At 40.6% G+C, this 23,260-nt stretch overlaps 1 protein-coding gene across 4 annotated transcripts; it reads right to left on the reverse strand.

Moving 5' to 3' along the window:
• Positions 1–3,161: 3,161 nt before the first annotated feature.
• Positions 3,162–21,679, reverse strand: nrf1 (nuclear respiratory factor 1). 4 transcript variants are annotated; one of them, XM_034673635.1, is made up of 13 exons: positions 21,551–21,679; positions 18,653–18,752; positions 18,356–18,500; positions 17,305–17,419; positions 17,062–17,188; positions 16,747–16,887; positions 14,257–14,415; positions 12,116–12,331; positions 11,896–11,994; positions 11,638–11,795; positions 8,344–8,465; positions 7,626–7,687; positions 3,162–4,297 (listed from the first exon to the last, which is right to left on the reverse strand). In XM_034673635.1, exons 2-12 carry the CDS (start codon positions 18,707–18,709, stop codon positions 7,644–7,646), a joined length of 1,383 nt encoding a protein of 460 aa, XP_034529526.1. In that variant the 5' UTR covers positions 18,710–18,752; positions 21,551–21,679; the 3' UTR covers positions 3,162–4,297; positions 7,626–7,643. The 4 variants fall into 4 exon arrangements, with proteins under 4 accessions (XP_034529526.1, XP_034529525.1, XP_034529524.1 ...); XM_034673634.1 differs by having other exon boundaries at positions 18,632–18,752; XM_034673633.1 differs by lacking the exon at positions 7,626–7,687.
• Positions 21,680–23,260: the final 1,581 nt, after the last annotated feature.

The following is a 23,260-nucleotide window of genomic DNA, read 5'->3' on the forward strand; positions in this document are numbered from 1 at the left end:
CCTTCTCCTAACCCTAATCCTAACCCTAACCCTAATCCTAACCCTAACCCTAGCCCTAATCCTAACCCTAACCCTAATCCTAACCCTAATCCTAACCCTAACCCTAACCCTAACCCTAATTCTAACCCTAACCCTAACCCTAACCCTAACCCTTCTCCTAACCCTAACCCTAACCCTAACCCTAACCCTTCTCCTAACCCTAACCCTTCTCCTAACCCTAATCCTAATCCTAACCCTAACCCTAGCCCTAATCCTAACCCTAAACCCTAATCCTAATCCTAATCCTAACCCTAACCCTTCTCCTAACCCTAATCCTAACCCTAACCCTAATCCTAACCCTAACCCTAGCCCTAATCCTAACCCTAACCCTAATCCTAACCCTAATCCTAACCCTAACCCTAACCCTAACCCTAATTCTAACCCTAACCCTAACCCTAACCCTAACCCTTCTCCTAACCCTAACCCTAACCCTAACCCTTCTCCTAACCCTAACCCTAACCCTAACCCTAACCCTAATCCTAACCTTAACCCTAATCCTAACCCTAACCCTAACCCTTCTCCTAACCCTAATCCTAACCCTAACCCGAACCCTAACCCTAACCCTAACCCTAATCCTAACCCTAAACCCTAATCCTAATCCTAATCCTAACCCTAACCCTAACCCTAACCCTTCTCCTAACCCTAACCCTAATCCTAACCCTAACCCTAGCCCTAATCCTAACCCTAATCCTAACCCTAATCCTAACCCTAACCCTAACCCTAATTCTAACCCTAACCCTAACCCTAACCCTTCTCCTAACCCTAACCCTAACCCTTCTCCTAACCCTAACCCTAACCCTAACCCTAACCCTAACCCTAATCCTAACCTTAACCCTAATCCTAACCCTAACCCTAACCCTTCTCCTAACCCTAATCCTAACCCTAACCCTAACCCTAACCCCTAACCCTAACCCTAACCCTAACCTTTCCTAACCCTAACCTTTCCTAACCCTAACCTTTCCTAACCCTAACCCTAACCCCACCCCTAACCCTAACCCTAACCTTTCCTAACCCTAACCCTAACCCTAACCCCACCCCTAACCCTAACCCTAACCCCTAACCCTAACCCTAACCCTAACCCCACCCCTAACCCTAACCCTAACCCTAACCTTTCCTAACCCTAACCCTAACCCTTACCCTAACCCTAACCCTAACCCGAACCCTAACCCTAATCCTAACCCTAACCCCACCCCTAACCCTAACCCTAACCCGGTCCCTAACCCCAACTCCTAACCCTAATCCTAACCTTAACCCTAATCCTAACCCTAACCCTAACCCTTCTCCTAACCCTAATCCTAACCCTAACCCTAACCCTAACCCTAACCCTAACCCTAATCCTAACCTTAACCCTAACCCTAACCCTTCTCCTAACCCTTCTCCTAACCCTAATCCTAACCCTAACCCGAACCCTAACCCTAACCCTAATCCTAACCCTAACCCTAATCCTAACCCTAACCGCAATCCTAACCCTACTCCTAACCCTAGGGTAAGGTTCTGTTACAGAATAAATGCACAAAATTGGTCAATTATAAGTCTTCTCACTGTACTGTAGATCCTAAATTAAGAGCCGTTCGGGACTCGAAAGAGCCGGCTCTTCTTTTGGAGCCGAGTTAAAAGAGCCGGCTCCCTGAAAAGAGCCGAAAGTCCCATCACTAAAGCACATGCTTACTACCATTTGCACTCTTAGTTTCCCTTGGAACTGTTTGCATCGTAAAACGTATCAATGTAAATTCTTCAGACCTGTACCATAGTGATAAACAGATAACACTTCAATTTGAATCAAGTAAATACCACTTGTATACTTTAAAACAGAGGGTCATTTCATTCCTCTTGGACTCAACATGACAGCATTTATACTTTTCAAGTAATTGATTTTAAACCCTTTCAGAAAATTAACAGTAGCAAGACTCACATATCCCTTCGAGCCACCAAATGGTATCATAACAATGGTGTATGCTGTTTTGTAATGACAGCACAATTTTATAATTTATTAGAAATGTATTCAAATTATTTCACGGACCCCCACGCTTTGGTTCGCGGACCCCCAGGGGTCCCAGGACCCCACTTTGAGAACAACTGAGCTAGAGTACGGTAATTGAGCTCTCAGCCTGCAGAGAAAGTTGTGAGGCGCAGACCCCCAAGCTCTCTGCCCGACTCCACTGGCCACATTATAACTTAAATATAAGACTCTTTGAAGTGAAGGAGAAAAGATGTGAAAAAAGTTATGCAGTGTCGCTGTCTTTTCCAGCACAGCGTGCACTCAACTTTCAATGAATGGGGATGTGTTTTGTTAATCGGGTCAGGTCGCACGCAGCCATGTTGGAATCATTTTCCAGGACTATATGTGATTTTCCAGGACATTTGACTTTTTCTCCCATTTTCCTGGTGTTCTCCAGTACTGGAGAACTGGTCAACTGTTTTCCAGGTTTTCCAGGTTTTCCAGGACGCGAGGGAACCCTGAATAATGTTCCTCTGTCAATTTGACCCGGTGCGTATTTAATGATCCAAAAGTGTCAGAACCAAAAATAATCCCAATAAACATTTTTTAAATCTCATTATTACCTCCATTATGAAACATTTAAATCAATATTTGGTGCAAAAGTGTTCTTTAATTCTCACAGATAATGGTTTAATGAGGATAACTCACTCGCTTTTAATGAAATATCACATTCAAACTTTGTTAAATGTACATTGGAAAGACCTAAACATAAATACAATAGTTTTACATGACAAAGATTTTGTTTTATTTAGAATTTTGATTTTTTTTTTAAAATGAAGTGATGTTGATAAATTAACACGAGACACCTCTTCTGTCACATGCTGCCCAGATTTTTAGGCAGTTTTTAGCTGGTTTGGAAGACATATATTGCCTAAAATGTGAAATGAACCATTTTAATTTTATATGTTGAATTCACCTATTAAGCCAAGCAAAGATGTTTCATACCGAAGAAATACTTTAAACATTTTTTTTTGATTTTTGAACTTTAAAAAGGGTCAATTTGACCCGCAACATAACAGGAGGGTTAATGAAAAACCTTTATAGTTATCACTTGAGAGTATAACATATGAATGTATTGCTGCATTTAGATGGACAGTGTATTAATAATTAAAACAGACACACATGGTGAACAGCAGCCATTTTATTGGACTTTGTTTTTAAATACTGGTGACAGTGGAACCAATTATTACAGCCGCATTGAACGGTGTCCATTTTTTGCGAGCTATGGTTTTGTTGCGATATTTAGAAAAATGCTTTTTCTAACCTCTGTGCCATGAATACTGCAGTTCCTAAGCAAAAACAAATGTGTGTGAAATAAAGAGTGATGTAGACCACCACAAAGTCCTGGGTGACTTACAAAGAAGTTCATGTTCAGAAAAATCAACAGCGAGGGGTGCTTCTATCCATGCTCTGTAAATGAAGGGTTTTGGTATGGCTGCTTCAGGAAGACAGCTCAGTTGAGCGGTACAAAAAACCTCAATATATATCCTGAGTCTTCACAAATCTTGGCATGTGCGTGGACTACAGAAAACAGCACGGGGAAAAGCACACAACGAGATGGGTTTCAATGTTATATTTCATCATTTTATGTCTGGGAGTGTCTACAGCTCACATGCTGTTCTGTATATTAAGAGAGTTTCAGGTGAGTCAAGGTGGAAAGAGTACAATTTAGAGCACGGATCAATATTAAGGATAACAGAGAGGAGTGATTTCTAACCATGGCACTGAATTTAACATAAATCCTAACAGTCAAGCACATAGACGACAATGAAAATCAAGAGCAGTGACAGTAACACACTCTGGGTGAATCAGTGGTGGCTTTCCTCCCGGGCTTTTTGGTTCATCTTTGCTTGAAGTGAAGAAATAAATACAAAAATTCTCAACATCACAGAGCTAAAAAAAAACATGTCGCTAAAGGGGAGAAAAAATACACCAACAAAAAAAACCATCTTTACATAGTAAACGCAATGCCTCCCCTGCAGATGTACATTTAAAATATCTGACATAGTACACAATGTGGTTCCTTGGAAAACAGTAGGATAAACAAATCTCCAGGGCAGCCTTTCAGTGCCTCCTACTCCTTCCAGGTTCACCAATGTCACTGTTCCAGGGTCACAACCTCTACTGCTTGGCCATCCAAGGTGACAGTGTTATCTATGCGTGTGGCAACAGGTGCCATTGCGACCTGGACCGGCCTGTTGCCCTGGGCGAGGCTGGTCACAACTGTCTGGTACATGCTTACTGGAATCTGGACAAGACCTGAGAGGATGGAGAGACATTTTGGTTTTAGACACACAACGTGATACATTTTTTCAGATGCCTGTCATTTTTATTAAAGGGTCTGCAGTTACATCTTTCAGTTTAAATAAATGCTAGATAAAAGAGCTAATCTAATTAATAAGAGTTTGACACAGTGCTCATGAGGCGTTCAAGTCCAGGTAGTTGTCTGAGACAGGAGGCGGCCATGTTACAGAGACGGCATTTCCGAACAATGGTCCAATTGAACGTTCTCAGCCCGTTTCCTCCCATGCCCAGCTGTGTGTGTGTGTGTGTGTGTGTGTGTGTGTGTGTGTGTGTGTGTGTGTGTGTGTGTGTGTGTGTGTGTGCCTGTAGGGATTATTGCTGCAGTCACGTGGGCTGCTGCCCCACCCTGCAAGCTGTCACAGTGTCACAAGCAGGCAAGAAGGTCAGTGTAGGGGATGGTGGTGGCTCATACCCGCTTCCATTACTGCGTGCTAAGACACTGGACGTTAAACACACCACATACACATTACCCATGAATCCTTTCAAATAATAATCAGGGATGACAAAGAGACACATTCAAATCAATCTAAACAACTTTTAATGTTGAATGATTTTTAAAAAAAGATGAAAGTACAAAAACAAATAATGTAGCATTATTCATCTTTCATGTCTCCTTCCCTAAAATCAGCTCTTTATGAGGTTAGCTGGTAATTGTAAGCCCTCCAATGTGACCCTTGCTAAGCCCACTTGCCAGTGATTTGTGACAGGGTTAAGTTTTTGCTGATGCAGGTAATTGTGCTGGTGGTGATTATGATGGAGGGCACTGGCCTGGCATGGTGACTTATACACACGGCACAGTAAGTGAGTGAAGTGCCTCACTCATTCTTACCCAAATATTGAGGGTCGTGTCTGTTGTGGCCCTGTGTATACATTAGTCTGTGTGTGTTAAGTGTGTGTGTCTGCATGCCTTTGACAGAAAAGGGTTCCTACACAAGCCAATCAGTGGTGTCTGGATCAGTGCACTTCAAATGCCGCTCTCCACTCGTGTGGAGCACTACAGTGATTAGCTAAGGTCAATAGACGGGGGAAGGACTGGCTTTGGCAGCTCCATTAGTCGCTGAAGTGAGCGGTTGCAGCAAAATGAGTCCTCGTGGTTTAGAACCAAAGACGTCAAACAATAAAAAGGTGCAGATGTTACATTTGAGAAGCTTGAATTTACACTAGTGTGCAAACATACACTAGCAAGATGGAGTTTGCATTTTAAACAATGTTTAGCATTTGCTTCTTGCAGCGACAGTCCTTTACATTTAGACTTGTAGTTAAACCTGATTTAGAATTTTGATATTCTACCACTGTAAATAACTTAATAAAATCTACTTTTAAATCAAACTTCATTGTATTCCTGTGAAATCGAAACAGATGATCACTTATTTCTTGTGGTGGCTTAAATTTTTTGCCAGTATCTGGGGTCAACAATGAAGTACAAAGGAGTTTTTTGGTGGACTTTTTATGGGGCCTTGTTAGCTCGCCATTTTCTGGAATACATAAAAAAGATGCAGGCGACTTTTCTGCACTTGTACGCTACTTAAATGCTTTCTGGAATTATTTCTGTCACTAGGACCTACATGGTTCATTATTGTGTTTTCCACTTTGCTACTTTAAATGTCAAAACGTCCTTTCGTAGCCTTGTTCTTGTAAGAAATATGTAAATACACACTCAAACACCCTTTTTGGTTTCTTTAATTTTTTTTCTTTAATACTCTAAGCTTTATAAACTGGACAGACAGAAACAACATACAGCTGGACGGCTACTTTAGGTAATCTGCTCTCTTTAGGAGGGCCCCTAAGACATCTGCTCATGCCCCTTGATAAGCTTTTTGTGCGAGTGTGTGTCTGCATTTATCCCACTGTAGGATGGAACTGTGAAGAAGATAAGGAACACATTTTTTTGTTTTTGTTTGAGTGTAACTACATTTTTTGTCTGGCTGAAACACCCTCACATGCTGGAATTTAACTTTAATGTTGTAGCTTTGTAATTGTTGTATCATTTGCACTGATTAAAATAACCCTGATTCAACCATTCATCTGATGAAAGAAATACATGGATCAAATTGTTCTGGCATATTCAAAGAAATACAATAAGGGAATTAATTAAAACTCCTACTGACTTATAACCTAAACAAGAAATGTAAAGCCATAGACAAAAGCTCTCCATACATGATGTGTTCACTGCTTCATTTAAACCTGTACATTTGTGTTTTTTTGCAGCTGAAATACACAAGCTACATTTCGTGATCAATTCAAGATTCTAAGTGCCAGCTCTACATTTCCACCCTCTAGATATTGTCTGAGCATATGCTAAAAATGGTCGTTAACACCGTGCAACAGCGATGGGAGGATGTCATTACAAAGTGCTCCATTCCCAGCAGACCCACACTGCCACAGCAGTGCATGCAGTATGCATGTGAGAAGGTTGGCTATAGGGCGATGCAGCTAACGTATCATTAAAAGCAGGGAGTATGCTACAAGATACGCACACACACACACACCATCTGTCACATCAGCACGAAGTAGATTAGAGTGTAGGAGCTCAGAGGTCTCACCGCAGTGCTACTGCAGGGAAGCTTACACTTTGTAAGACTAATTAGAAATGCCATTGGCTGAGGAACATACACAAGTGGCAATTAGTCAGAATGTGGGGCCGAAAGTTCCTTGATAAAATTGATCTATTACTTTATTTCTTTTTTAATCAAACTCTTACAAAATATCCCTGAAGTCTCCAACTGGTTAGACCACTCATTTAATTCAAGATGAAGTAGATGTAGCTGGCAGGGGCTCAGTGAGAATCACAGAAGACAGAAACTAGTCCAACTAGGTGAGGCATCTTAGAAATTCACTACTCAGATAAAATGAATGAAATAGATGCAATGTGAATGATGTTTGTTGTGACCATAAATATGTAGCCTATTTAACGCAGTGGTATTTGTTCAATGCAAAAAAGAAGACGTCTGGCACCAACAATCTATACAGAAAACATCATCATCAAATGTGTACAAAATATTTCACCCCTACTGTTTTACACACACAGACCCTTTCATCTCACCCAGTGAGCAACTGTCTGACGTTTAAGAAACGTCTATAACTACCGGTGAAAAGATACAGCACTCAATACAGCACTCATCACTGTCTGCCTCCAAGACTTAATACATCACTGTTGTCGTTACATGGCAATCAACTGAGGCATCTCTGGGCCTTCAAAGACAGAGTAGGGCAAACTAAGAGCCTGAGCATGCACAGTCTTTTTTTCCTTTTCCTTTCCTACTACAATGTTTAAAATTGCTACCTTTAAGATGTCTTCTCGTTAACATTGCACCGCCCATAAAGTGTAGTATTCATGATTTTTGTCTGAGAAAAAAACAAACAAAAGAAGTTGAACCTCCGTCTTTTTTTTTCAAACGTAATCATTTTTGGAATACAGAATTAAAACATTGACAGTTGTGTTAACATGACATAGTGAGTGAAATAACGGTGTGATTTCAGTTAACGCTGGAAAATAAAAGAGAATATCTGTCCTCCTTTCAACGCCACTATGTACAAGTTGTTTAAATGTAAAGACTAAATTCTGTTTTGAGACACCTTGATGTTATAGACGTTTTCTGCTTGTTAAAATGTCATTGAAATTAAGTCTAAGCTGCCCACATCTGATTTTAACTAGTCGGTGCTCATTGGGCATTTTCTCCATAACAGACATTAAAACTCAACACAGTAATATACTGAAAAGAGAAAAACAAATGTGTGGCTCATTTGATTTAATCCCAGATATTTTACAGTGAAGCTTTTAGACCTTAAAATAGCTCACCTTAGCGCTTCTTACACTTTCAGGCTGAGCCTCTACTATATACGTCTCCAACTGGGGTTCCAAAGTGTCTCAAAACTATCATCTACCGTCATGTACAGCTATACAGGTGTCTTTATATGTTATATAACTCTATGTAAATTCTGTCCTTTGAGGTGCACTTTGCATGTTATGTGTCAAACTATCATTAAACATGAATATGTACCTGTGGCATCTTGAACCCCTGCCAGTGCCCCGACTGCAGCTGCCGTCTCTGCCAGGACAATCTGCCCTCCGCCTTGTAGAGTGGCCTCTGCAAGCGTTGCCACAGCATGGGCAGCTGCCTCACTGCAACACACACAAACACACACACACACACACACACACATCAGATATAATAAACAGATTATAGAAGCAGAGAAAAATTAAAGCTTCTCTTTGCACAGTTTATTGTTAGAAATATAAGTATTGGTGTTAGATGTCTACAGTTCACTGGTAACGACTTCCTGACAAAATCATTGGGACAAGGTAGTAAAGGGCACACACACGCACACACACACACACACACACACACACACACACACACACACACACACACACACACACACACACACACACACACACACTCTCTGCTCACAAAGGACAGGGTTATTAGCGAGATGCAGGGTGAAGATGTAGGAGTGTATGAGCCTTAAGAGGCTTTTCTAGTCTGGACTTATGGAGAATCTGTCACATCTCCCTAAAGGCCAGGTGCTGTGGGTCTAACAAAGCAGTTTTATTAACCAGATCTGTCCAGTGGCATTACCACGAGCCTATTACCACACCAGCTTTCTTATGAACTAATGGAAATGTTCACAGCTTGGTTGATAATCACATGTGAGATTGAACTATGGAGGAGAGATAAGAGGAGGGGGAGCTGGCAAAGCACTGAGTGAGACAGTAAGCAGTAATGTTGCATTGAAGATGTCTCTGTCAATGGCACCCCAACTGTATGATGTGCTCTTCAACCATGGCTTTTAAATCTGGGAACAATAGCATTAAATTCTACATATAAAGCCTTGGGGAAACTTATTGAGTGTTATAGTTGATCATAGCTGATAAATAAAATTACTGTGAGAGAAAAAAGCTCTAGAGGTGGTAAACAGAGACAAAATGTTCCACAGCCTGTGGAGCAGAGAGTAGTCAGTGCAGGTAAACAGGAGGGGGGGAGGGCAGGTGGAGAGCAGGGAGGACTCAGGTGGGTGCAGGTAACAAGCCCCAGTGGGACATACCCATACACATCTGAAATTATTGCCTTGACACTAGCGCAGTGAGAAAACAGCTAACATGTCAGCGATTCAGCAACAACTGACTGAGGATTTCACAACCTTAAGTCCTTTTTATGTTAATGTGAAACATCATGAGAATAAAACCTTTAAAGTAAAATAAAGTTGTAGCTGGAGCTACTACAAAGACTTTTCATTTTATGAATGGGCAATCTTGTGTTGTAATCAGAAGGCGAAGACACTTGTGCTGTGATGGGACATGGTTGAAGATTCTACCGTAGATCCCATCTGAATAAAACGGTGTGTCTGATTTCCCTACAGAAAAAGACTTCACCAACAACAACCTCTGTCCATGCTAAAGCACTAGCTGCTGAGGCTGCATGAAGTAACATGAGAGCAAAAAGCTCTTTTTCTAGAAACTCAGTATACTTAGCTTTCACTATCTTTAAAACAATCAAGCACTAAAACGTAAGCTACTGATTTTAAATAAGCAAAATGTGCTGGAGCATGAGCATGTGGAAATATAAGCCAACACTCAGTTTAATGGTGGTACGCCTTGCATACACCTTTAATAGCTAAAGGCTAATTAATAACATGCTGAACTAAGATGCCAGGTACTTGACTCCCATCTCCTGGGGACCCTGGTCACTGGCCCTGATAGTCGTCAGTTTTTTTATGCAGTTGTTCGCGCCGCTTGAGTGATTATGGATTCTTCAAAGGCTCAGCAGTTTTTGCTTGCTAAGTGAAGATCCCTGAAAATTGAGTTACTGATAACTAAGCACCAAATCTGACAGTGTATGTACAAGGGATGAATGATATATCGTCTGACCAATGAAACTGCAATGTGCGCAACAGATACATTGCAGTCATATGACCTGAGTCGAGACACACAGTCATCATTTTTGGGGTTTTTCATGAGTGATCTATGACAATATCCTGTATCTTTTAGAATAGATTTCAGGATTATTTTATTGGTTTTTAAATATCTTAATGGTCTTGGCCCTTCTTATTTATCAGATTTGCTTTTATCATATGAGCCAGTGAGAGCCCTCAGGTCCTCAGGTACCGGACTTGTAATGGTTCCAACAGTAAGAACAAAGACTCACGGTGAGGCAGCCTTTTATCATCACGGCCCACGCCTGTGGAACACTCTACCTGAAGATCTGAGGGCTGCACAGAGCATCAACATTTTTAAAAGCAAACTCAAGACAGACCTTTTTAGTCTCGCTTTTAACTGAGATTTATTCTTAACATTTTTATTTATTTATTTATTATCTAGTTCAAATTTTACTCACTTTTATTCTACTTTATTTATTTATGTACTTATTTATTCATTTATTTAATTTAAGTACAGCATCTTATTTTCTTTTAATGGTTTAATATTTTAGTCTCTTATTATCTTAGAAATTTATTTTATTTCAGTGATTTTATTTTCCTGTGTTGAGTTTTAACATCTTATGTTTCCTCCAGTGTTTCGTCATTAAGATATCATGAGGGCGTGTCCTCAGTTCGTGTTTTTAACCATAGGATTGTGGGGTGGTTTTGGGGTCGGGATCTTTTTCTTAATTTATTCTATTTTAAGTTGGTTTTATGTATAGCACTTTGTGTTACAATGTCAAGGTATGAAAATCGCTTTATAAATAAAAATGATTGAATAGTCTACCTGGTAACACTAAGCAGCCCCTCAATTTAACACATAGACAACTGATCGCTGTTCATGCAGAGTCTGTGGGTCGCATGACTGCAAAATGTAAACATGCACGCGATGCTGCTGCAGTGGCAAATGGCAAAGACAGATTTTGAGACTGTATTTCCGCTTGTCCCAGTGCTGGAGAGCATGTACAGTGTAGTTTTGTGAAAATTGCATGCATAAGAGGAGGGTGACGACTTTTCGTTTAATTTGAAGTTACCATCAAGGGACTGGTGATGCAGATCAAACGTAATTTTTAAAATTGACAGATTTAATTGTTACTTCTTTGTGCAGGTGTCAAAGCTGCTATCAGAGGGCTGGACCCAGTGTAGCTAAATTATTTGGGGGTCTAATTTGAAAGACTTAAAGATCCAAATAGTAAATAGTAAAACCGTACTAATGACTGTTGATAATTGTGTATAGGTACATAAAAAAGATATCAATATCTTTTTTTCCAATATCGTGCAGCCCTAGTTTGTACATGTTTTTTATTTTTAATTTTTTACAAAAGATAAGGATAATTCTGCACATTAAGAGAGTCTTATTTAACCAACATCCTCCTCACCTGTTCAGTGCCATTGTGACGGTGGCTCCAGGCTGCATCTCCTGACTAGCAGCGACAGCGGCTTCAGCCAGAGATGCTACAGCCTGGGTGGCCTCTGAGGCCTGAGTGGTTTGGATTGTCATCTCCCCGCCTTGGAGGGTGGCCCAGTTCTGCTCCACCTACAAAAGTAACATCTCTATTACATACTGAAAGTACATGAAGGTAACAGTGTGTGTTGAATTGTTCTGTAAAATAGCAGTAAAAGCTGTGTTCAGTTACCTCTCCATCAGTCACAGTAGAGTAATTGACCTGTGCAACTGTAACACCCGGTAGCTCTGAAGCATCTGCCAAGGTGGCGACTGTGTGTCCTGTGCCGACCTGAAGAGAGACGTGCAGCCACAAAACTCAACAACTGAACTGACAGAATATTAAAACCACAAAACAACTGTTCATTCAATCTGTGTGACTATAAAGATCAAGAGCAGAGACGAAGACATACCTGGATGAGCGACACTGTCCCGTCAGGATTGTTGACGGTCTGTACCACAGTCTGTGAGGGCACGAGGTGTGCTATGCTCTGTGCAGCGGTGAGGTGGTGCTGGGCGACTGCTGCAGGGTGGATCTGTTGGTCTTCAAAAGCGTACAGCAGATCTTCACGGCCGTGCTGCTTGTAACAGTTCTTTACGATGGTTCGCAACGCCTGCGTCCAAGACACCTGGGGGAGAGTTGGTATACATTTATGTGGGGAATTTTGTTACAGGATTATTGATGATGATTGAAACATGAAAGATAACAGTATGGTCTTATAGATATAATTATAAAACAAGAATGTGTGTTCAGATATGACTCTTTAGAATGAGTTAAAGATGCAAAATCAACTTGATGCCAATTTGGTGGACTTTTCCATCTCCTATTAAAGTGGTTGTTTTTTTTCATTAAAATTTTTGTGGTGTTTTCAAAGACTGAGGCTTGTTTTGGAGTGGACATACTCTGGCACAAAAAGAGATTAGACAATCAAAACAAATATATCACTTATGAGGAGAAATGAAATGAAAATCCAGTCCATTAAATAAAAGTGTACTGCGTTTAGGCTCTGGTTCCAGTGTTTTTATCTGGTTTTGAATATTTCCAAAAAAGTTCCCAGGGGCTCGTCCCGTCCTCCATGTTGCCCTTCAGTCTGCAGAGCATAGACTCGTAGGACGCTGTCTCTACCATTGCATCCATCCATTCCCTCAGATTAGGAGACACAGCTGTTTTCCAATGTCTTAGAATAACTCTTGAAGCCGTAATCAGGCCCACCATGATAACAGAAAATGTTCTTTTAGATATAGCTGGTATTTGGGATCTGTCCCCTAGTAGACACATTGCAGGCGTTAGGGGACCACAGAACCAGACCATTCACTCAGGAAGTTCAGTTCACAATAGGGCTGTCAACGAATATTCTAAATTCGAATATATATTCGAATATTAAAAAAAAAAACGGAGATTCGATTCTGAAAATTAATATTCGATTGTGGAAAAAAACACATCAGCGGCTGCTTTGCGAGTGGGCGCACTGCATGACGGGTCAGGGACAGGTCACAGGAGTCACACATGCACAGCGTGAAGACGGCAGAGAGAAATCCTTCCGTCCCCGGATCCTCAGTGCGCTCTGAACGCGTCTTTTCCTCCGCTGGGAATATAGTGAATAAAAAGAGATCGGCACTGGCCTCTTCACGTGTGGACTGTTTGTGTTTTTGGCAAATAACCTGTCAGGCCTAAGACCCTACATTGACAGTGGACTAAAAGAGCCCGACAATCAGTGACACTGGGATAAAATGCAGCTTTTCCTCTTTTTTTTTCATACTAGCGTCAAGAATGTAAGTGCACTACTTTTTCATTTTTAACTTTAACTTCAATTAAAGTTAATAATATTTGCTTCAATCACTGAATGAAGCCTGCCTATATTAGGGACAAGAGTCAGGACCTTTAATTGCTCGCACAAGTCTTGTTCAGCACTCACTCAGCGCATTACGCACAGAGAGGGGAGGGGGGCGAGCGAGAGGTCTTCAAAGTGTTACGGTATAGACCATTAGGTCATTTACTTGTTTTGTAATGTGTAGGTATGTTTTAGGCATGTTATATCTTAAATAAAAATACATATACAAGTAGTTATGTCTCCTTGTATTAGTTTGTCCACCTGTGATTGACATAATGCGCAAATATAGATATTCGAATAGTTCGAACCTATGGGATTTTTTAGAGCGAATATTCGAATGTCATTTTGGAGCAATTTTGACAGCCCTAGTTCACAATAGAAAAAGAAACTATTAAAGTGTCTTTCAATTTATATAATAAAAAAAATGAACAAAGAATCTGATTAAATCTGATTAAATCAACTCTCTTGAGCCAACTAATTCTGCAGTAAAATCATCACGGTATCTCAAATGTCAGGGGCCTCAATTAAGCTACTACTTTGGATGATCAAAAGTATGGCATCTCTTAAAGTATGCATGCTTATGATTTTTCCTTATCTGCTATTATGCAGAGTGTTCAACTTAAAACTAAAAACAGCTGTTTAAATAAGGCAAAGAAAGAAGAAAGTAACTCTCTCTAGGGCTCAACAAAAGTATGCCGTCTTTCCACAAGCATTCCTCTCACCCTCTGTTTCTGCTCTTCTGTGCGCACGTCACTGCGGACGTTGGCCCACGGGATGTCCTCGGGCCACCACACCGGCTTGCAGCTCTCTTTACCCCAGCCGGGCTTCCCTCGGCCTGTGGAGTACTTCAGCATCTCTGGGATGAACGCTCGCAGCTGGGCCTGCAGCGAAAAAAAACACATGCATAGAGAAAGAGAATGATTCCTTTAACATCTCTCTGAAGTGCAAGGCTGATTATTCCCACACAGACACAGTAACACACACATGCCCTTGAGCAGGCAGGCAGGCAGCAAGAGGAGGGGAGTATTGATCAGGCACCTGCTGCAGGCTGCTGAGGTAGTCATGACCTGCAAATAGAAGCAGGCTTTCTAAAAGGAGAACCGTACGATCGTGTTTATTAACAGACTAATCTATGGTTGTGGCTCCAGCCTGGGGTGTCTGATGGACACCGAGGGAACATCTGAGGTGATCTTACACAGAATAACCTCTCTTAGCTAGGGCTAGCCTACAATTAGCAGAGGTATTAACAAGGACAGGCTGGTCAATGTAGTTAATAAGAAAATCAATGAGAAAGAAAAACACAAGATTAACTTCAATCACTCACTGTGTGTGAGTCTGTGGACACAGATTATCATCTTATTACTGGAGACTGATCAGTGAGAGCTCCAATGAATCTGTGTCTCTTTCACAGTCAAAGGGAAATAGCTTGTTTAGTGTTGAGTGTAGGGATTCAAAAAGCTACTAGACTTATATAAAATTATATATAAATGCTCCAACATATGATCTTCATGTGTGGAATCTAGCTGCTCACATATCCCCTCACCATCACAATACCACTTCCTGGACTAGCTCATGCTCCCTAACAGGTCAGGGTGGGGTTTAGTGCCCATGTCCTCAGTGTCCTGGTCATATGCAAGCATCACCGGGGGATTATATTGCACAATGAGGCACTGCAGCGTCTGCCTGCCTTGACATCACGGTCTAAATTTGGTTCTGGGAGAAATAAATCCCTTCCTCCGCCCTCTTTTAGACCCCCTTTTTTCTGACTCACAATCACACATCACCTCTCTGCTGAGTTCTTTACGGCACACAGATAAGACAAAATGGATTCTGAATGGAAAAAAAGGAGGGTCATCACTTAACCACGCTGGCTTTGGGAAACTGAAAACGCATCCCATGGCTGCGGTGAAGGGGCTTCACCTCAGCCAGCACTTGGCTTTCTGACAGAACAATTTGGATCAGCCGCAGAAAAAGGACTTAGTAGCAAAAGCGATGCTTGCATTTCCACCTGTGGCAGGCCCATGCGTGGGTGTATGTGGATGCATGTTTGCACGGCCAGATGGCCTAATTACAGTGACTACTGAGTTAAGTGGCATGTTGTCCTGGAACCCACTACCCAGCCCCCCCAATCCTAATCCTCCAAGCAATGGTCCAATCAGTATTTAGGAAGGAGGCTATATCGCTGGGTCCCTGGCCTTTACAAAGCTAGGGGGTAATTATGGGCTCAGGCTAGACCCGGGATCACCTGCTGCAGATGCTCCATAAATCTGATTGGCCAATCCTTTACCTGCGTCACTAAAACTCACTTGGGATTTCTCTGTATCTGTGCCATACTTACTGCAGATGTCTGCATAGAAGACAATAAGGCCTTCCTGGTATGGATCAGACTTGCTAAGGTTGAACTGGCTTCCTTTCATTACAGTTCTCATTCATGTACTTCTGAGGATGATCAACATTTCTGAGAGGAACAGGCAACCCCATCCCCCACACCTTCTCACCTGTCTATGCCAAGCTAAGTGAGGCAACAGGTTACTCCTGATAATCTCATCCTACAACTTCCAGAAAAACAAGCACCGGCTAACACCTAACCCCAGAGGACACATCTGGCCCTGGGATTGGCTACGGTGCTCCCAGGGTTTTAGGGCTGTCTCTGAGGGCTGCTGACATGCTGGCTAGTCTGACGATGATCCAGAGAATGCGTCAGCAGCACTGGGAGGGCAGAGTAAACAAGCCGGGCTCCCTGGGGTGAGGAGAGAGAGGCTGGCAGTGGTGCTAATGTTGCAGTGAAAGGCCTACAGAGAGCAGGAACATCCTTTCTCTGTGCAGTTGTAGGGCAGAGTACCTAGCCTGGTTTCAGATGCAAACACTACTGTGCATACTGAACTCCTTCATCAAAAGATTATGTGCAAATAATTTGGAAATTATTCTGATCAAATTAACACAAAGCTAACTCGCAATGAGGCACTGATGGATGTGAGAAAAAAAGAGTATAACTCTTGGTTTGACCTTGATATGACTGCCTAAGCTCCTGCTGAGACAAACATACAACACAGCAGGGATATTTTGACGGCTGGTGCCCTCTGCTGGAAACAGCAATGCTGTGTTTAAGTCTGGAAAACTTACTGAGAGCTTGGGATGCAGGAGATACAAGGTTATGTTTTTTGAAAAAGGTTAGACAGTAATATATGAACAAAGGGAGAACTGATCCGGACCTGGGTCATCTTGTCCACAGACACAGGGATGCCGTCAATGGTGAGAGGAGGGAGCTCTGAGGCAAGCTCTCCACCAGGGGGGGCGTGTTCAGCCAGAGCGTTCTCCAGATCCTCCAGCATCATGCCTTTATACTTCCGCACCTGGAGAGCACAAAATCAAATATGAATGTAGACGTAATATAAAAGGTAACCAGCAATCTCTGAGAGCTAAAGGGACACCTTTAGCCAAAATGAAGGGACATTTTGCGCTAACAAAGAGGAGCTTAGGGTGTTTCTTTTTGGAGCACAAAGATGTTCTCTGGCAGTAAGACTCACCACGTTCTCCAGAGGAGCAGCACCAAACACCTTGAACATAGGGTTGGGTTTGGATGGAGAGATACACAGCACGATGGCCTGTTGGCCCACTCTGGTGGTGTACTCATCCAGGGTGGCTCGTAGTTTCCTGTAAACACACACACACACACACCGCTGTTATAAATACAAGCCATACAAGCAACACCTTAACTGAGTTTGAGGGTGAACTGCTTAAACGTTTGAGGTAAATAACTTTGAGCTCACCTAAGGAGACGAGTCTGCTGCCTCTTGCGGATGGAAGGGTTGGATTCAAAGATATGAGGCCTCTTCCTTTTCTTACCAGTTGCCACTGCAGCAGCTGCTGCCATGCCTACTGGTCCTGAGGAGGAAAAGTGTACACTGGTTATCAGACTGAGCAACATTTAAAAAATGTTTTACACTCTGGTTTAAGTGGTTATCTTTACAAGTGTTTGTTTCATTAGAAACTTTTTTTAATTTCTATTTTTAGAAGGTTACAACAAGGTCAAGTTGTAGTGGAGGTTCACTGATATATTTAGTGATAACATTTAAAAAAGAAAAGATCAATGTTGTAAAAGGCAATTTGTACTGTGTCCTAAGCTCTACAGTGTTATCTGCTTTTTTAAAACCACTGATCGAATGGATACAAGCTGCTATTATGACTGGACGACAAATTATCCTCAGGAATTGAAAGACCCCGGGAGAACCTCCTTTACTGAACTGGTTGACTGAACTGGGCACAGTCGCTGTATACGAAAGGATGTCTTATAGGATGCAGGACAGAACAGAAAAATATCTTCTGAAGTGGGGCGTGTATCTTGATGGGATTAACAGGCCAGAATGAAGATCAAATGTGAAAATTAGAAGTGGTTTTGTATTGTTTTTTAATTTTATGTCAATTAGATCTTATTATTTCTATGTTCCTTTATATGCCAAGCCACTGTAGAAGATAGCGCCTGCTGAACCCTCTTGGTTAAGGTTTTGTGTGTGGGTGGGGTAGGGGTTATTTGTAACAAACAGATGTGTGTTACGGCTGTTTTGTTTTTGTAAAATAAAAATTTAAAGTCATAGAAAAATAAGGAAAAAAGATCAAGAGTGGCAGTAAGAGCTTGACAGTTGCCAGTTTACTGCACTGCCTCCACTAACAGTCCTCTAGCACCACCTGCTGCTCAGTACGAAACATTACACTCACCATGATGATGTTTATGAACCACTACTTTGATAGAATTAATAAAGAACTCATATTCATAAACTCCAGAGGGTTTTCTCCTCTTGTAGATGATTAAAAAAACAATACCTGCAGCAGCTAGGTGTGCTGTGACCTCATCAGTGCCAGCCGAGTTGAGGATATCTGTGTCATCGTACGGATCATCGTCTGGCGAAGACGTTGAATCTTCTTCAGCGCTCATCATGGATGCTTCAGTGAAGGTAGCCACATGTACCTACAGTAAGGCAAAATTCATGTAGAACAGACTTTAATTTATAACCAGACTATTGTGATACACTGGTACCTGAATGGTATCTGACTGAGGTGCAGTTATTATGTATCAGTCTGACTATACAATAAGTGCACCTGATGAATCTGTTGGCTTACGGCGCTGGCTTCAATGGTGGTCATTTGTTCAGTCTGGTGAACAACGTGCTCGTCCATGATTGGCCGTCTGGTCTAAAGAGCTGGATCAAGGGTGTGATGACTGAGGAGAGAGGAAATGCAGAGATGTAGTGAGAAATAATCACAATGCATGCATCTCTTTATTATTACGGCACAGAGATTGTTAATCAGTAATTCCTGATCTGTTGAAACCTACCAGAGCTGAGCATATATGCATATTACTGTTAGATTAGTGACGTCACATGCCAGCATAACTGCATCACGCTAATCACAAATAAGAGGCTTGGGACAAAAAAGGAGGCAGTCTTTGACATATTTGAGTTCAGTTTAACAATTTTATTTCTTACATGAATATAAATACAAGGAACGGAAATATAGAAATAAAAAGGCGTGTTTGTCTGTGTGTGTTAGAAACCTGCAAATACCTTATACCACTAACACAAACTAAGTCCTTGTGACCCTTGTGCAGTATATATTTAAATGGTAGATTAGTTTTACACAGTTGTCATCCTCCTCGTTCTTGGAACAATCATACCATAAACCAGGGGTTCCCAAAATGTGGGTTGGAACCCTCTGGGGGGTCGCGAGACACAAATGGGGGGTCGTGAGATGTCTTCCAGAATGTTTTTATTTTTTGAGTTATCTAAAAATAGTACATTTTACCCATTATAGTAAAGAATATCCACAAAAATAGTAGCTAAACTTGAAATAAAACCTTGAAAATAGGAAATGTAATGTGTTTCCTGCCTTTCTTTTTGCCACATGACTCCTAAGTTTAGGGGTAGTGAACAGTTAATTATCAATACCATAAGTAGCAGTAGGTTAATTCATAAAGGCACAGGAAACACAGACACATGCTCATATAGGTTGGCTAATTTTCTGACCACCAGCTAAATTAAATCACTTTGAGGGACAGTGGGGGCCGCAAGTCTTTGGCACCTATAATTTGGGGGTAACAGGCTGAAACGTTTGGGAACCCCTGCAGTAAACTATGCTCTTGCTGTTATCGCTGAGCCTCTATTTCCAATGCAAATTGCGTTGCTGCTATTCTGCCTATAGAGGGCATCATACTGTATCAATAGGGGTTTATTGGTCAAGAACATAACTTGTGACATTCCTAGAACTGAAGAATGAATGCAAATGTATTTTTTCCAATTGTATTATTACATAATAAGCATTATAAAATAACAATATACGAATTACAAGGTTTTATTTTAATGCATTGTTTTATTTTGCTTGGCAATATTTAGAAAACATGGTTCAAATCTAACAAACTGAAAGGACATTGCTGATTAAAAAAAAAAGCCAAAAAGTAAGATTTTCTTCACAGTTTAAGGCAGTGTGGTGTCAGTTTATCAGTGAGCTTTTTTTGTGTGAGGGGTGGACTGATTTCATGGTCTGACAAGGCAAGGGTCAACATCCCCAATTGTGCTTAATTCAACCCTCTTGTTATGTTGTGGGTCAAATTGACCCTTTTTAAAGTCTATTTTATGCAATATATGCCTTCCAAACCAGCTAAATGCAGCATAAAAATCTGGACAGCATGTGACAGAAGGAGTCATGTTAATTTTATCAACATCACTTTATAAAAAAATAAAATAAACAAAAATCCATGTCATGTAAAACTATTGTATTTATATTTAGGACTTTCCAATGTACATTAAAAAAGTGTTAACATTATTCTATATGAAAAACAAGTGAGTTATCCTCATTGAACCATGATCTGTGAGAATTAAAGAACACCAATGGATCAAATCTTGATTTAAATGGTTAGTAATGGAGTTGAAAATTAGATTTAAAAAAAATATATTTCTGACACTTTTGGATAATTGAATATGCCCCAGGTCAAATTGACCCAGGAACATTAATGCTGTTCCAGAGAAACGAACATATCAGGAGGGTTAATACAAAAAGTTGCCCTTAAAATATTCTCCTTTATACTTGGAAATGCAAGACTTAATCACCATACTGTCAATGTAGAAAAGCTTTCTGTTAGTAAACCACTGAGGCAGTCTGAATGGGAATAACCTGCTGTTTTCATGATGAGCAGCTTACTGCATATCTACTTAAACAGGTCTGACCATCATTGCTTTATCTTTGAAACACATGTGAAACCGCTGCTCTCCACCAAAACACATCCACAAAATTAGGCAGGATCGCCTTTCACTGCAGCACAAAAGCTTTATTTGCATTGAGTGCCCCCCTGTACTAACTACATGGACTGTGCTACCTGCAAACAGGATCCATGGCACGACTCAACAACAACACTGATGTTTGGTTATAACGACGGCCTGATATAAGGCCGATTCCCACAACATGTAATGCAGTTAGTTGGGCATGACTGCCAGCATTAAATAGGCAATGTTAAAGCACACTCGATATTGTGGTGTAGTATTAGCCGACTTGCTGGGCAGGTTGTCAAAGACTGCCTCCCAGTGCTAAGCTAGTCCTACATTTGGCTATAAGCTAGCTAGCTAACCATTTGGCGATGCAGCGTCGGTCATCAATGAATGTAGATTAATATCGAGAGAAGCAGCAGTTTTCTGATGATCAGATGATGAATAAGGATTAATTCAGTGTGCAGTATATGTTAAACCTTTGTAACGCATCAGCTAGCATGAAACCCGCGCAATACGAAACAAAACAGAGCGCTGAATCAGGCCCAGCGGCCTAACATTCATTCAATGCTATTCTCCCCTCTCTGAGCTTATTGTCACTGCGCGCCTAGATCACGATTCCCTCAAAAAGCCATCTTTGTGTGAAAACCCTGCTGCAGTCAACATCTAAACACTCTGCATCGTTCGCCCGAGCGCTGCCGGGTTCGATGATGCGGCTGCGCCGGGGCTGAAATAAATGGAGATTGCGCGGTAGGGCACTAACCTCAGAGCGGCTGCGCTACTTCGGGCCTGCGCCGTACAGCGAGGATGGAGCTCTAATGGAGGACAGAGGGGAGCCAGCAGCAGCAGCTAACACAACACACACAGCGAACACACAGTGATGCCTTCAGGTGCCCCTTCTGAGCTGCTTGAACCCATAGTCACAACTCATACATTTTGACATCACATTTTATTACTGTTTTTTGTTTAAACTATGTTTGTTTTAATGATGTAAGGTGTCAAAAAGGCGCCTATAAATGAAATGCATTATTATTATTATTATTATTATTATTATTATTATTATTATTATTATTATTATTATTATTATTATTATTATTATCAGCTCTGATGCGCATCTTGAAATAGTATTTTTGGAAAAGACGAGCGCAAAAGCACCTCTTGATGGCTTTGATCCTCTCGTTTATTAGTAGAGCATAAATTCCAGAATATGTGATTATGCATTTAGCCCAAAACAATTACTGCTGCCTTTTCCTTTTCCCTAAAGGAGCAACTCTTTCACCAAAGTTATTGTTTTGTTTTGTTTTTTAACCAGTGAACTATAAAAGTTAAGCTTCATGAATCTAATGGGAAAACAACATTAAAAATTCTGAACTAACTGTTGAACTGTATGTACTTATACTTGTGTATGTTCTATCTCTACTTTTATTGTCTACTATAATAAGACGGTCGCTAATGGACAACTACCTTAGGAAGCTGGGAGGGTGAGGGTTGGCTGGGTAAATGGGGATTTATTTTTCTATCGTCTTGTTTGTCTTGTTTTTCTGTTTCATTTGGGAATTTTTGTTCTATTCTATGCAGGTACTCTGATTTATTCTTTCTCTTGTGTTAAATCATTTTGTACTGTCTGCAAAAATTTAATAAAAATATATGGAAAAAAAATATTATTCTGAACTCAAATATGTGAATAATTCAGATTAAAGTACGTTTTCACAAGCCAACATCAGAACACAAGCAGTAGGCAATAAAGTAAATACTACAATAAAAAATAATCAGTAAATCATTTGAAAATACAAATTTTTAAAACAAACTTTATTCTATTAACTAACACACCCAGCAAATTATTTTGAAGAGGACAATTTTGATTACATGAGAATGTGAGGGATATTTACCAAAAAACCCACTAAAGGTTTGTATAATGGTAATCTGCAAACAGAATGTTCAAAGAAATGATCATATTTGTCAGTACATAATCAATACAAACTATTTCAGTGTTTACAAATAATTCAAGACATAGCTCATAAAACAAGTCAGATTAGGATATTACTTGGCAGCAAGGCATCATTTAATATCCTTCTGTTACTGGAGTATGCTGAATCATATCAATACATTGAGTTCAAACCACACGACAAAAAAACCCAACTCTCTCAACACAAGTAAGAGAACATATTGATTAACAGTCATAGAATATCTAGTCAGCAAAACTTCATTTTTTACTCCCTGGCTTTAACCCAGAATGAGAGTTGTGTGGTCTCTGTCTCTGTCTCTGTCTCTGTCTGTTCTTTTATTGGATTTTTATTTGCTCTTACAGTGTTTTTATTCTTTTTTTTGTTATTATTATTTACTTTTAAAGTGTTTTATTTGTTTTATCATGATTCTTTTATTTTATTTTTAAATGTGCTAAATAAATACAGTGGATTGGATTGGATTGGAAACTTTAGTAATTTATCCAGATCGGTGGTTCCTGCACTGCATT

This window comes from Notolabrus celidotus, chromosome 21 (genome assembly GCF_009762535.1).
Source record: "Notolabrus celidotus isolate fNotCel1 chromosome 21, fNotCel1.pri, whole genome shotgun sequence".
Lineage (NCBI taxonomy): Eukaryota > Metazoa > Chordata > Actinopteri > Labriformes > Labridae > Notolabrus > Notolabrus celidotus.